The following is a 15,137-nucleotide window of genomic DNA, read 5'->3' as shown; positions in this document are numbered from 1 at the left end:
AACGCAGCAGCTGGGCACACATTTCTGCCTGGGAAATAACACAGAGACACTGAGTAGCTTGAATTCTGTTTCAGAGAAACAGAATTTCAGTGGTACAGCAAAAGAGACAATGCATGGCACAGAGGAACAGAGAGGAAAATGGGAAAAAAGGGGAAACCAGAGACCTGAGCAGGAAACACAAAGAGAAGTCTCTGTGACTTCTTGTGATACAGAGGGGTCAGACAAATGGGGCAAATGGGAAGAGAAAGAGGGATAGAATTTGTGGGAACAGGGAATGAGGTATAGGCAGACAGAGGCAAGACAGACAGAAGGGTGACAGGGCATGGAAGAGGTGTGTGTTTGTGTAGAGAAAAGGAAGGTAAAACACATAAAACAAGTGTGACATAGAAAAGTAAGTTGTCCGGTGTCACATCCCTAAGCTTGCAAGTGAAACATTTTTGGACAGCTGAAACAGGTAAGGTGGAAAAGCAACGTAACTAACTCCAGCTGCTCACATACTCCTGGTTCTGACAAGAAGCTGGAGCTCCCTGCACAAATAAATGTAACATCATCCACATGCACAACTCCATTACTCATCACCTTGTCCTAAGAAGGAAAAAATATACCTAATTGTGGTTACCTGCTGAGATCTAAACAAACAACATACTTACTCTGGGCTAGAGGCCTATTTTAGAACACACAGACAGGTGAGCTGCAGCCAGGGGTTTGGCACTAAAGGTGAAGGAGGGAACAGCACCACAGTTTGCTTGGTCTGCTCTGCAGCTCCTTAGGAACCTGAGGGGGCCCAGACCTGGCTCCCTAAGACTGCACCTGACCTTAAGAAAACAATTCCAGCTTTCACTGTCAAAGGATCAGAGACAGACACTGGGGCTGTCACGAGCTGCACAGCTCACACATGTGCTCTTTATTATGAATATTTTGGTACCTTGTTTCTTCTGGTTGTAAACTAACAACCTATTTCACACAAGCACCTAAAAACTTATTGCATTCATGCTTACAACTACTCCCAGACCTTTCTGGAAATGGCCTAAGGAAAAGCAAAGCATCCATCTTTTTAATAAGTTTGACTGGTGCCCCCCGCTGTCACTTTTGTGCCTGATTAGTGGCAGTAGGCAGGTTTCCATTTATTTCCAAGCAGCTGCCAGAAGAGCTGCAGGCAGAGGTAATCCAGAAACTGCAGAACTCTGCTCCCTGTCAATTTCACACTGGCATTTTACTTTCTTCTATCCCCATTTATTATTAATCTCTATTTATATCTAACTCCAGCTCTTAGTTGGCCTTTGCCAGAGGCTTAACCATTAGAGGTGACTGTGAGGAAGGTGTGGAAAGAAGGAACAGCTATAAATCAGGCTTTTACCACTCCATGGAATTCTAGCAAAGTGAGAAACCGTGCAAAGCTTGGGCTCTTTAGGAAAACAAGACCCTGTGCAGAAGATCAGACCAGATCAAGTCTCCTTTATCCTTAGTGCTAACTATGTAAAGGAAACATTTGTATAACAGAACTCCCAGTCATAATCAGTTTTTACACAGCTTTATATCCCTTCTAAATTTCTATCCATTCTAATTCAGAGGATGTTCGTACATTCCATGTTTTCTGAATCCACTAAGTCCTCAAGCTCAGTAGGAGCATGTCACACTTGTTTCAAATAAGCACTGTATAAAAACATACTTTTTCCATCAGTTTTCAGTGAATTGCCTTTTAATTTAATATAAAAAACAAGACACAATCAATTATGAAAAGATAAACAGGACAACCTGATTTACTTTGCCCTCTCCAAAGTAAACAATTTTAATTTAAGCAGCAGAACTAACACCAGTTGTTTTCTACTAATGATTTTCTTTTTAAGGCTTCAAATCTTTTTTCATATCTTGCCTATTGCTTTTATCCCTTTTGGATAGGGATGAACAGTGTGCTCTAGGTGAAACAACACTCCATTCATTTAATGAAGGCATTCCATTATTTTCCAGACCACTCCTTACCCATCATTGTTTTGCTCACTTCTTTTGGTCACTTTATTGTACATGAGAGGCCCACTCAATGTCATCTTTCCTTCAGAGGTAAAATGAATGCAAATCATTGCAAAGACTGTCCATAAGTTTTCCAAATGGAGACAAGGATGTCACATATGTGTGCTATGTAAGATGAAGTTTCCCACAGCAGTGAGAGGCATTCAATTTATTGCACAGTTTCCCCAGATGTTCCCATAGATGCAGATGGTCTGCAATCCTAAGCAATACTCTAGGCTCCTGATTAGGTTTTTGAAAAACCTTTCCAAAAGGTTTTCCAAAACCTTTCCAAGTCTTTTCCAACAACAGAAGCTTCAGCAGGCTAGCCAGCTGTAATATCATTTTACTGTGCTTGACAGAAGCATTACTGTCTTTGAGCATCCAGTGGGAACAGGACTGTCTTTAGGAACTCAGAGAAGTTGTCTTCCACTTCTCCAGTGCTCAGTCATAATGAAGGCTCTTCAGTGTTCCTCCTCCAAACCTCTTCCTTTCAGAGAAGCCAGGAATCTAGAGGCAGGAAAGACAAGTTGTCATGTCAGAACCAGCAGGAGCTCCCTCTAGCCCACACTGTTACCAAGCCAACTGCAGCATCTCCCACCTCTGCCATCTCCAGAATCAGAGCCACAGTGCTTCAGCTGACTGCTCGAGGAGCAGCTCTAATTAAACACTGCACAGCTCCACTATGGCTCATCTGTTCTCTGGGGCTCCTTAAGAATTTCGGCAAGGGAAATTGAAAGCCTCAATCCTAACACAGTTAATGACAGATTTCAAAGACAGATTTCAAAGCAGATTCAAGTGCATACAAGAATTTCTCCTCCATTCATTTTTAAAACTATAAAACAATATAAACTAAGTCCTATCAAAGAGCTGTTGAGGCTTTATGCCTTCAAACCCAGGCAGCAGCACTTCAGTGGTAGCTGAAAGTACAGTTTTATCAATGACTTAAAGAAAATCATTGAGACAGAAATGGCTGCAACAATACAAAGGATTAGCATTCCTGCTTTTGCAGCCCATCTGCAGACACTGCTTACACAGTGACAATGGATGTTTACAAAGAAAATCTACTTGAAACCATCAGAAGCTTCTCTGGCCTTAACAGCATTTCAGACAGATTTTCAATCCTATGCACCTGTGAATCCACAAAAGAAAGTGATATGCTGCTTTCCAATACTGCATATCTGCCCTACTGGCATCATAAAACTATTTTATTACAGGCCAGAGTAACTTTTACCTTACTCACTACAAACAAGCAGGAACAGCAGACCCTTGTAAACACACCCTCCCAAAACAATTCCACACATCGACAGGAAATACAGTCTATTAAAATGGAGGGAGTCAACCAAGCCCTACAAATCATGCCAGAAGCACAAGGGCATGTATGGACGGTGGGGACAAAAATATAATCTACAATTTGCAGCAGATTGCTCAGGTTACACACTTCACTAGTAAGCAGATTGCTGAAAAGCTTCCCCAAAATAAAAGTCCACTTAAAAACTCCACAGATTAAATTTACTTGGGGTTTTCAGGCCCAAAACTCAAATATGCAAGTTATTCAGTAAGGTACTAGTTTATTCACCTCTGAAAAGCAATCATCTCTAAGAATAAAATCAGGCAGATTTGGTACAAAGGTTCACCTCATGAAAACTGCTTCAGGAATTTAAAGAGGAAAATTGCAATCATTATAACTAAAAAGTACCTGAACATCATAGGTAAAAGTTATCTGCTTTAGCATTTTTTACATCAAAATCACTAATTAAGAGGAACAATTATTTATTTATCACATATCTGATTCAAGTCATAGCTATGAACAATTTGAAACTTATCATTCTTTTCATCTTGAAGAAGTTTATAACAGAAATACCTCAAAACACGAATAATTGTAGGAACCTATTGTAGAAAACCCACAAACACATTGGTAAGAGTCACATTTAGTAGATAACTTCAAATGGTAACATTAAGAGGTTGCATTGAAGTCTCTATTTCCAATTTGGATTTTGTCTCTTTTAACATGATTGCTTGCTGTTTAAGATTTGTTTTGAGCTTTTGAGCTCCTGTCAGGGAAGCAGACAGTCATCAGCAGGCTGCAGTCTGTGGCACACAGCCAAAAGGAATGTATAGTTAATCCCTGGCTAGCCACTAAATAGGATCAAATGATAAAAATAAAAATCTTACATCATGCATCAAAGACAACCAGCACACAGGCAGGTTTCTGCATTAAGATATTATTCCCATGAAAGAGAAACTTCCTTTCACTAGAATGTGGGGAGGAGAGGGGAAGATAAAAGGCATCATGCAGAACTAAAAGAGGCAAAAGCAAATTTATTTTCAAAAGGCACTATAGCAGCACTCAGAGAGAGGAAACATTTTGTAACCTGTGACTATCTCCCCCCCACACCCCAGGGGCTTTCAGCACAGCTACCTCTAACAATGTACAGGTGTGACTGTTCTCCAGAGATGCTTTTCATGGTAATCTGCAACACCTTTACATAAGGTAAATGCAACGTCACTACTCCCTGCATGGCAGACTGCATGTGGGGAGGTGGGGGGCACAAAAGCTGTAGTGGCCTGCCCTAACCAGAAGTCATTTTGCTGGTACTTCCCCATCTAGCTGAAAACAGTGAATTCAGTCCTTTAGGAATGAATTACAAGCTGATATCATCCTGCCACTTTCCTTGTGGCTTCACTGAGTCTCTGGAAACTACCCACATTAAACATAAAATCTCATTCCAGCTGTACAGAAAAACCCTTTCATTGACCTTCAGGATAGCATCTATGGCCTTAATCTGCAACCAAAGCTGACAGAGCTGAAAGAAATCATATTTGCCCATTTTACCTCACTCTTCCAACTTGTAGTATGTTAGCATAGTTAAGTATTTCACTGCCAATCACTTTACAGACAAATACTTCAGCTGACAAAAGTCAGCCATTCTTCTGTCTAGCCTTAACAGCTGTGCTCCCAAAGATACAAGAATGAAATTACCAGCACAGATTGCCATTTAGCTTGCATGAAGCTGTGTTTTAAAGAGGACTATGTCAGCAGTTCACATTACACAGGGAGAAATTAAACAAAAGAGGAGGAAAAGTGACAAACCTGATTGCCATCTCTCAAGACGTATCTCTTCTCTATGACCTGGGAACAACAGAGAATGAGCTCAGCTTGCACAGCACATGCAGAACCTCAGATTGCAACCAACACTTCACACATGAGCACTGAACTCAGGGCTAAGGGACGAGGTCTGACCCCACACCTCTGCTCCAGGCCTACAGCTTTAGTGCAGTGCTCCAGCACACACAGCAGTGGCCACCCACAGCCATCCTTACACAAACTGTCTAAGCTGTCTAATCATCCTCAACTTCCACACAGCCCTCCTGGGTAATGGAGGTGATGGTTTGTGTGCCTCCTGCTTCAGACTCAGTTACTCCCATTCCCTCTGCAGGGATACTGGTTCCTATCACTGCACAGCAGCCCCACTATGCTATCTTTGCCCAGAGGATGCTTAAAACAGAGCATTCCCTCTCTCATTTGCACAGTAGTACACTTGCCTAATGGTCTCTTTTTCAGGAAGGGAGAATAATATTCTTAATTAATTTCTTGATTCCTAAAGGTTGCTTTAACTAGGATCAACAGAGCTAACCAGTCTTGCATCCCCCCACATTACTACCTCAGAATGCTGCAACCCCTCTGGCCTGCCAGACAACTTCAAAAGCATAAGCAGAGTGTCTTTTGTGAGTTCTTTTTCACTGCTCTATGCAGATCAGGAACTAAATCTTCAAGCAGATCAGCTATCTCCTGTAGGCTTCCAAAAGCAGATCAATCTTTGGCCCTCCCACACCTAGCTTGAACCAACTCAGAAAGTGGAATGTGAAAGGAGCAGCTTAAACTGCTGTTCATGCTCAAATCCCAATATTTGATGCACAGGACAATAAAACATCATTTCATTGACTTACCTTATCAAAAAACCTGCTTAGTTTGACAGCATTGGATGAACCTGCAGCCAGATAACGAGGATTGGTGCAGTCCTAGAACACCCAAAAAACCAACAACAAACCAAGGAAATCAGTGCAAGGAAGCCAAACACAAGAAAATGGAACATACCCTTTCCCTGACACACACCATCAGCAAGGGAAAACAATGGATCTGCTGATTTCTGCTCCACAGTCACTTCAGAGAAAAGACCAACTGCAGAATTCCAAACAACCCCTCATATGCTCAACATATTCCTTCCACCACCAGCTGTGCAGTCAGGCAGGGATTTGCACAGGCCCTGAGATTGAGAGTGTGTATACAAGCATTGACACAGCACATGTGTATTTTTACACCCACAAATCTATATAAAGTCATCTTCATGTTTCATTCAAAGACAGTCTATGTCAGAGCTATGAACAAGAAAAAGAAAATTTAACTCCCAGCCAACAATTCAAAGCTTAAGGGACCTTACCTAATACCCCTTACATCTCCTAATAGTGAACAAAGATATCTGTTTCAACAAGCAAGGGGCAGAGCCAACAGAAATGTGGAAAAATCTCCAAAAGCCAAATTTTTGTTACATCATTACTTACTAAAAATTGGACTCACTCCTATACAAAAGAAAAACAACAAAGATGACAAGGATACAAACCAAATTTATCTCTTCAGCATTGAAATCCTCAGCCAAGAATGCTGTTCTGGTCAAAACTTCATTCCTCTTAGTTTCTGGGATCTGATCCAGTTTGGTTCCTATCACCAGCAGTGGGATCTGGTTATCACCAAACTGTTCACGGTCATAGTCAACGCTGAGGGAAACAAAGACAATCCTGAAGGAGGCAATGGCCATGTAAGTGGGCACAAGCACAACATCACCTCCCCTGTGCCTCTCAAAACCCAGTAATTTATCTATTAATAATCATTTAATCTAAGTTAAAATATGCAATATCTTTACATTAAGGAAGAGCTTCTGCACCTAAGTCACTACAAAGGAATCCAAGCTTCAATCACTCTCCTTAGCTAGAATAATCACTTGTCTGTAATTTTTTACCTAAACCAAGCTTTCTAGCAAATACCAACAGCAACAACTTCAGCAAGAATTCTAGTGGCGGAACATCTGTCCTTTACAGAAGTTAAACTTCTGAAAATTAAAACAATTGTGAAGAATCTGTCTGTGGAGACACTGGAGAACTCTGCAGTTTATACAATGCAAATCCTCTTTCCCATTTCCTACATTTCTACAGAACTGTTCTGGGTACCAGAACAGACAGATAAACAATTGATATTTTTCCCACAAGAAGCCACTCCTCACTATTGCCTTCCTGCTCATGTGTGAGGTTCAGCAATGATTTTAAAAGCTCCTTGACTAGATGGATGACAGGAGCAAAGAGGTGCAGGAGGAAATCCTTGACAAGGTGTTGGAGAGCTAATTATGAACATGCTGTTTAAGCAGAGTTTTTAAGCTCTTTTTGCCACGCTCCTAAAATAATTCCCCCACCACCCAAACCAAAAATGTATGAAGTGAACTTCCTCAGTCTTGGTGCATGGAGGGAATGCCTCTTTGCCCAGACACATTATTCCATGACATTTCCTGTACAATGGCATCTCTCAGTGCAGACAGAGAAATCTTGTAACTGGGACTGGACCCACTCTCACAGAGGGCTCAGAAAAATAAAGGATGCGGTAAACATCTTTTCCCTTAAAGCAAGGTCTCTGCCACTCAGTTTGGGAATCTGCTGTCAGAACTGCCTGATATTGCCTGGCAGTATGAAAGAACAAGAATAATCAACAGACAACTTTCTTTGCTATTCCCCATTTCTTTCTTTCTTCCAAATCTAACCACATGTACTTTCCTGTGGAGACCAAGCACCCTTAGAGAGGAACAAAAACTTGTACAACTGCTTGGAATTACCAGGTCTGAGCTCTGCATGTTTGTTTTTCACTCACCCATTTGTCACAAGAACTCCTGTTGGAGCAACATCTCTGTTGAGTGCTTCCAAAGACCAGCGATACAAATTCTGGGATGATTTCTTGTTGGTCAAGTCATGCACTAAAATTATCCCTGCAGGGAAAGACAAGACAGCAAGATGCCATTTAAAGATACATATTCTCCTCCTTATCTTACCAAAATGACACCCACAGGTTCCCAGATAGCTGAGAATGAAGGGATGTATAAGCAGTTCTGTTACAGTGAATAAGTAAGGCTGAAAATATCAGGATGCAACAGGTTTTTTAAAGCTGCTTATCAAGAATTGGCTAAGAGCTAGGAGAAAAATCACATGAAAGCAGGAAACAAACAACCATCTCAGGCTTTAATCTGCAAAAGGCTTGCAGACATTCACTGATTCTGTCTACTTCTCATGACACTGAAATTCTATATTACTGCAGCAGAAAATTCAGCCTTTCTCTGGTAAACATAATTATCTTTTATCCCACCATCTATAAAGTCTGAAGTCTTTTTCTTTGTTTTAAAGGAGTTCAGAGAGAACTACTGCTTTCCTGCATTTTTAAGAATTAATGCTATATATTTGGGGAGGTATCCAAAGGGGAAAAAGACACTGACAAAATTTCATAGTCCACTAAATGGCTGGTAAAAGCATGAATAAATAAGACTTACTGCACTTAAGATTAAGTTTCTAGCATTTTTCATTACCTTGAGCCTTCAAAATGTAAATTCTGAGACAGAGTCAAGCTTCCTAGCTGTGCTATTAATAGACAGTCACTTCTGATAACCACAGTTCCTAACTCAATTACCAACTCCTGCTAGCAAATTTCTTCTATTTATTCACACCTTCTGCAATATGTGGAATGTTCCCACTTCCTCCAGACTTCAAACTACCATCAATTCAAGGACAAAATGGAATGATATCCCTTATCTGCATTAGGATTCATTCTCAAAACACTTCACAGCCTACAGGTAGAAAAAAACTCACTGATTTAGTCTTTCACCATAACTTCCAGAGGTGCCACCCACTGCTATGAACAAACCACATTTCCACAAACATTTTCCACTGCCCCACATGACTGTGCACAGGCTCTCCCACAAGAGTTCCCAGCATATCACAGCTGTAGCCCTATTTCAAGGCATTTATCTCAGTAACACTATAAAAAGGCAACTCTGCTGCGTGCCCACCCCCAGTGCAGAGAGAAAATGCCTGATACAACAAAACTTAACCTACAGCAACAGATCCAGAGGCAGTGCTGCACAGCCAGTGAGAAACACTCCCCACCTCCACATTCTCTCCCTCAGTTATGTCTTTGATTTCCTTATGTGCTTCACCTAAAACCTGCACAGTTAGCTGCACCAGCAGGAAAAGGCTGTCAACATCCATAAAGAGCAGGCAGGACCAAAGACTATTCAAAGAAATGCTCCTCCCACAACAAGGTGTGCAAGGCCAAGCCTCACTGCCCAGTCACTGTCCTCAGCTATCACAATCCCCACACCAGGTGGAGAGCCAGCCAAGAGGAAGATCTGTGGATAATCCAAAACCAAAGTGTACCAGCCTGGTCAGCAGCCTGCTCAGCTGCTGCCACAACCAAACACTGACTGGCTTTCAGACCACTGCAGGCCCAGAAAGCACAAGCAGTCAGGCAGAAGGAATGCATTTATCTTCTCTTCTTAAATCAGGTCAAGCAGAGGCAATTTGTGAGACAAGCTCTAATGGAGAAATTAATCTAATGAAAGAAACAAGACCCAAGGTTAACTACCAAAGTCAACACTCCTCATATGCAAGCTGTCTAATTAGTATCTTTTGGGCAGTGGAGATAAATAACTCTATTTTAATGTCATCAATTATAAGTCAGATGCACAAGTCCAAGACTTCATTTCCTAATGGACTGTTCTAAGGTATTTCCAAGTCTGACCCACACTCCTTGGCACACTGTAGATTTGGTATCAAAAAGAAATCAATTTTTTTTCATATACCAAAGAGGCTTGCTTTGAGGGCACAACTCAACTCAATTCTCATGCACAGAAATCTGGTTAACAATATAAGCAAGAGGTACCTAACACAGTTTTCCCCCTGAGAAAAGAGGAAGAAATAACTAGTTAGTCACAGGCCAAAAATGTTTATTGTGTGGCTTAACATGTTACTGAAAAGTCTTCAAATGAGGGGGAATAGGCAAAGAGAATCAAACAGAACACTTGAGCCAGATTTTCAGCAGCAGTTCTTACTCTGATACACCTCTATTTTTAGTGAACTCTCCTGGGATGACAAAAAATAACAACTGAAATACTGCACTGTTATGTTTATAACCTCTTATTTGCTCTTGTTAGAGACACAGATGAACTACTAGGCCTTTAAGACAATATCTGAACAGAAGGCACAAAATACTGCTTCCTACATAAGCAGCAAGTTGCAAGATTCAACTCTTAAAAATAAGTTGGTAAGCTAAATGAGCAGAGGCAAGATGGTTATCAGCATATGGCAATTTTATGGGACACAGTTCAAATTTGCCAGGGTAGGATGTAACTGTCAAAGTTCATAAAAACTGAAAGAATCATTTTTCTGCTGTAAGTTTAACAACCGAATAGACAAGAAAATATAAACAAACAAAAAAAAATCTTTAAAAATATAAATCATATATCTGCAGTATATCAGACCCAGAAAGGTGAAGGTCTGATATACCTTCACTGCACCTCCAAAGCCTCCCTGCTGTGCCAGCAGCACAAGGCTGAAGGGAAAGGCTGATAGAGCTCATCTGCACAGGTTTGCCCGAAATATCTGCTGTTCACAACTGAATCCATAAAATTCTGCCTACAAATAATATCATTTTTCCTGTATAAATCAGAAAGGAGAACAATGTAGCCCTCAGGCAGGCTGCCTGGAACTCTGCCCCAGAAGCAAGGGACAGCTCCTTGCAGAAACCATATTTACACCAAGTATTAAAACCACACTTACACCAAGCAGACTTACCATTCAGCAAATTATAGAACACAGCTCGTGTGCTTTTCACACTGGTGGCACTGCCCACAGAACCTCCAACATCCCAGAGCTCAATGTAATAGGTCTTCTCTTCTGGGGTTCCTTCTTTGTAGTCATGGATCTGATGAAAAATTCACATCACACATAACCACAGCATCCTGCCACAGGAGTTAATCCACATGGCACAGCTGGAAGGATTATTGTGCTTGGATAGAAATCTGGAAATTCTCATGCTGACACTGTTTCAAACCTCTCAAGTGGAAGAGAGATGGAATGAGTCAAGCAGCAGCCACTGGACACCACAGAGATGGAGATCACCATCTCATGCGAGAGGGAGCCTGGTGAGTGAACAGGGAGCATCTCAGTGTTAACAAACCCAACATCTCATGATGTGCTCAGACAGTGTTTTGCCAAAGCAAATGGAAAAATTAAGGTATTGACTTCTTACAGTTGTTAAAACCCACATGGCAGCACTGCAAGAATATTAACACAGGTGACAGACCTGGATTCCAACTAACCACATCTTTTTCCTACCAAACTCTGACATCTCAACTGAATTAATCAACAACTTCTGCCCCCAGATCTGCTGAGTAGTTTTGCCCACAATCTAACAGGACTGCCATGTTCCTCTCCTCAGATTTTGGAAATACATTTCTAACCTAGGGCAATGCATTTCAAGGAGAATGCAGCAAAGAGTGATGAAGGGAAAAATCATTTATCCATTTATCCAGTCCCATGAGGGCTGGAGGCTGGGCCAAAGAACTGCTGGATGGGCATCCTCATTCCTCCCAGAGCAGGTCCTGCAGCAAGCAGTCAGGAGCAGCAGCAACCCCATGGTCACAACTGTCTCCAGATAGCAGGTTAGAAAATCACCACTACTTTATTTGGCAGTGAGATGCATCAGTAGCATTTCACCAAATGTGTACATCAGTCACCAAAACTTACAGTTGTTTATACATTTTGGCAAACAAAGGAATAAGTGCTCACTGGCTCACTGAGTGACCCAGTTCTCTTCATTAATTAGTATTCAATCTTCTATTGGTTATTGATTTCTCACTTCTCATGCTATGTAGCCCACTTTTTCAACCTTTTTTATTGTCTTTTTCCCAGGTAGGGAGAGTCATATTAATTGTCTGTTAGTTTCTTCTTCAACTCTGCTTTCTCTAACATGTCTTTGTGGTTTATGAATTCTGCATTCCTGGTGTCCAGCTCTCACCAATAAATTTCTCCTGTTCATTTCCTCACTCAGATCTAAGAGCACTGAAGCATGCCAGGCCCTGAAGTTTAATTTGTTTTTCGAACACATGAGCATCACCCAGACCTTTCCTGTGTTCCCACAAGCTAAACGAGTGAACAGTTTTTCCCCACTGTGTTTGGCTGACAATTTGGCTGTTCCTTGCCTGTTTCTCAAGGAACTGGCCATGCTGTGATTTGTAACACGCCAGTGGCCACTGCAGCAGGGAGCAGAGCTACGGGTGACAAATGTCTTGTCTGACAGTGGCAACCCTGAAAGGTCAAAACTTGCTTACACAAGTGCTTGGCTCACGTTTGACGCTACTTGCATCAGATGAAGCCCTCAGCAAAAGGCATGACCAAAGTACAGCTCTGTCTGGGGTGGTAAGTCATTGAAATAAAAAGTCAAGGCCCTTCCCTTACACGTCAGCCTCAGTGCCACCAAGAGGCCTGCATGTCACCTACTCGCACATCCACGGAGCAGCCCACAGTCCAGGACGGGTTTCCCAGCACCTGGTTGTGGCACAAGAGGTGAACGAGGGACGATTTCCCGACACCTGCAAGCGCACAGAGAGAGAACAGCTCCTGGGGGCGGTGCCAGGGTTACAGGTGGCGAGGCCGGGAGCAGCACGGAGTGAGCGCGGGCGCTCCCGGCCCCTCAGCGGTAACGGGGAGGGAGGCGAGGAGCAGATCGCCAGGAGCGGCCCCAGGACGCACGGCCTGGGGACACCACGGACTCACCGGAGTCGCCCAGCACCAGCACCTTGACCCTGTCCAGAGCCGCCATCTTTACCCCGCTTAGCAACAACGCCCGGCCACAGGCGCGCCCGCCAATCGCGGCGCGCGTTCTTGCTGCTTCTCTCAACCCATTGGCTGCCTGCTCCGACGGCCAGCGCGTTATCACTTCTGATTGGCTTAGCCCCGGCGGGGGCGGGAAGGCGCCGTTCCGCACGGGCAGGCGATTGGCTCTTTTCCGTGTCGCTCGGCAGGGGGGGGCGGCGCGGCGCAGGCGCGGGCGGTGCCGGCGGAGGCGCGCGCCGGTGACGCGGTGGCGGAGCCGCTGGAAGCGCCGCCCGGAGCCGGGAGAGCTGGAAGCGGCGGCAGGTCAGTGCCGGCCCCGGGAGCGCGGGGTGCCTGCGGCCCCCGGAGCCCCCGGAGCCCCCGGCCCAGCCCGCGGGGCCCCCGCTCCCCGCACCTTGTGCCTGTCTGGGCCCCTTCCGCGCCTTGGCTCCTTCCCACCGCTTGCCGTTCCTCCTGCGGTGTTTGTTGAGGCATCTTTGTTTTATTTGATTTTTTTTTTTTTTAAAGAGGTTCTCCTGACCTCCTCTTGCCCTAGGGAATCGTACACAGTTGGATGTTTAAATCTGAACACGTGAAATGGGCAGGGAGCGGGAAGCTGTGCAGGGACTCTCCCGCTGGCTGCGTTGAACTCATGTGCTGTGTGTGATTGTGAGGGCACGCAGGGCTGTGGGCTTCTGAGGGGGAGCTCTGCCAGAGCCGGCTCAGTCCTGCTTGGCTCATTCCTCTGAGCCGCCTGTGGAACCGTTCTGTGTTCCAGGTCAGCAAGGTGACGTTTGCTCGGTGGTTTTTCTTTTTTTTTTTTTTTTTTTTTGTTACATGATTACATTATTATTATTATTATTTCATTCTGTCTGGCCTCAGGAGCGTGCTGGTTCCCGAGAACAGCAACATAGTGGCACCGAGCTGCGTTAAATGGGTCCGGCTATAGGCCTGTGCCATTCCAGGCGGCTCACAATGAACAAGGAGGATCAGCGTTCTGGAAAGGGTGTTCAGCTAAGGTGCATTTTCTTGAGGTCTAGATAGCTTAATGTTTTTCATCCACAAAAGGTGGAGTTTTTTCTTTCATTTTTTCCAGTGCAGCGGTATCCTCTCTTGCGTGATGGTTCTGTTGCTCCTCAGAGTTCACCGCCAGCTCACTGAAGTATTAAAAAACATAGCAAAAAGGGGAAAAGAAAATATTTTTCTACCTTTAAGCGATCAGTTTGGTGCACTGGTTGTTGTGAGGGCAGAGCCATGTGCCTGGAAAGGAGCACATGCTTTCAGGCAGGAGTGAGGCTTGATGGGAATTGCATTCCTGCCTTCCACTTCCTGTGACATACAGCTCACTTGCTCACAGGATGCTTTAGGGGATTCTTCTGAACAAGAAACTGTGTTAATTAAAGCTAATCTGCTGTCTTGTTACTTAGTTTCTTTGTTTCTTTATTGCTTATATCCACGGTATATACCCACTTATTAGCACTCTCATGATGCACTAAAACTGTACTGGAGCCAATACTTCCATAACTTTTCATTGTCTTTCTGGAATTTCCAAAAGGCAATATTGCTCACATCATCTATCATGATTAAAAGTGGTGTTCCAGGTCTTATTGAATCCATAACATGAAAAGCAATTATTGCTTTTTTCCTGTCAGAAACATAGAGAGGAATGCTGGGGCTAAGTTCACTGTGCTTTGGTGTAATCATGACTTCCTGGGCTTGATATGTGAGAGAAATGATCTTATTTTCTTCCCTTTAAAGAAGCCCCCAAAACCTTACAACTTCATTGTGTGATGGCTGATGCTTACATGTCTGCAAAATAACAAATTTTCTCCTGGTAGGTTCAAATCAGTGTAAATTTTAAGAGGTTCTGGTATCCATAATTAAAATTGTTCACATTACAGTTAGGGTAATTTGTCACCATGTGGGGGAAGTTCCCCACTCATCTACATCCTTAGCCATGCATTCTTTTCTCTAGTTTTGGCTCTAGTCTGGTAACTTAAATGATTCAATTCTTGAACTTTTCCCCTTTGACCTCTCTGAAATGTCCCACTTTTTTCTTTTGGCAAGTTAGTTTTTCCCTTTTTGTCAATTGATTCTTGTTGCTACATGAGTAGTGGACTGCCAGAATTAAGACAGAAGGGTGTGGGGCTTGTGGCAGAAAGCAAGGAAGGAAAAGAAAGACTTCCCTGGGGGAGGGAGGTGTAATTTGACGTCAGCTGCAACAGGAA

General features: G+C 43.3%; 2 protein-coding genes across 2 annotated transcripts in view; one reads left to right on the top strand and one right to left on the bottom strand.

The window, feature by feature from the left end:
- Positions 1–1,079: 1,079 nt before the first annotated feature.
- On the bottom strand, positions 1,080–12,936 carry RABL3 (RAB, member of RAS oncogene family like 3). Its single transcript, XM_058018903.1, has 8 exons — positions 12,871–12,936; positions 12,595–12,686; positions 10,888–11,017; positions 7,919–8,033; positions 6,627–6,780; positions 5,956–6,027; positions 5,099–5,137; positions 1,080–2,514 (listed from the first exon to the last, which is right to left on the bottom strand). Exons 1-8 carry the CDS (start codon positions 12,914–12,916, stop codon positions 2,449–2,451), a joined length of 714 nt encoding a protein of 237 aa, XP_057874886.1. The 5' UTR covers positions 12,917–12,936; the 3' UTR covers positions 1,080–2,448.
- A 214-nt stretch (positions 12,937–13,150) lies between these two features.
- GTF2E1 (general transcription factor IIE subunit 1) overlaps positions 13,151–15,137 on the top strand; it is a 49,269-nt gene continuing 47,282 nt past the window's right edge. Inside the window, exon 1 of the mRNA XM_058019055.1 lies at positions 13,151–13,233. The gene's annotated coding sequence lies outside the window, so the exon portion shown is untranslated. The remainder of the gene's footprint in view (positions 13,234–15,137) is intronic.

Source organism: Melospiza georgiana, chromosome 2 (genome assembly GCF_028018845.1).
Source record: "Melospiza georgiana isolate bMelGeo1 chromosome 2, bMelGeo1.pri, whole genome shotgun sequence".
Lineage (NCBI taxonomy): Eukaryota > Metazoa > Chordata > Aves > Passeriformes > Passerellidae > Melospiza > Melospiza georgiana.
Note: the sequence above shows the minus strand (reverse complement) of the source record. Positions and strands in the feature narration are given on the sequence as shown.

Bases quoted from the DNA above. Each gene is read 5' to 3' on its own strand.
- RABL3 (XM_058018903.1), bottom strand. From the start codon at position 12,916: ATGGCGGCTCTGGACAGGGTCAAGGTGCTGGTGCTGGGCGACTCCG. The intron at 11,018-12,594 runs GTAGGTGACATG...ATTTTTCATCAG, and splicing joins GCTGCTCCGTGGATGTGCGA to ATCCATGACTACAAAGAAGG. The intron at 2,515-5,098 runs GTTTGTCACTTT...TCCTGCCTCTAG, and splicing joins TCTTGAGAGATGGCAATCAG to ATTCCTGGCTTCTCTGAAAG.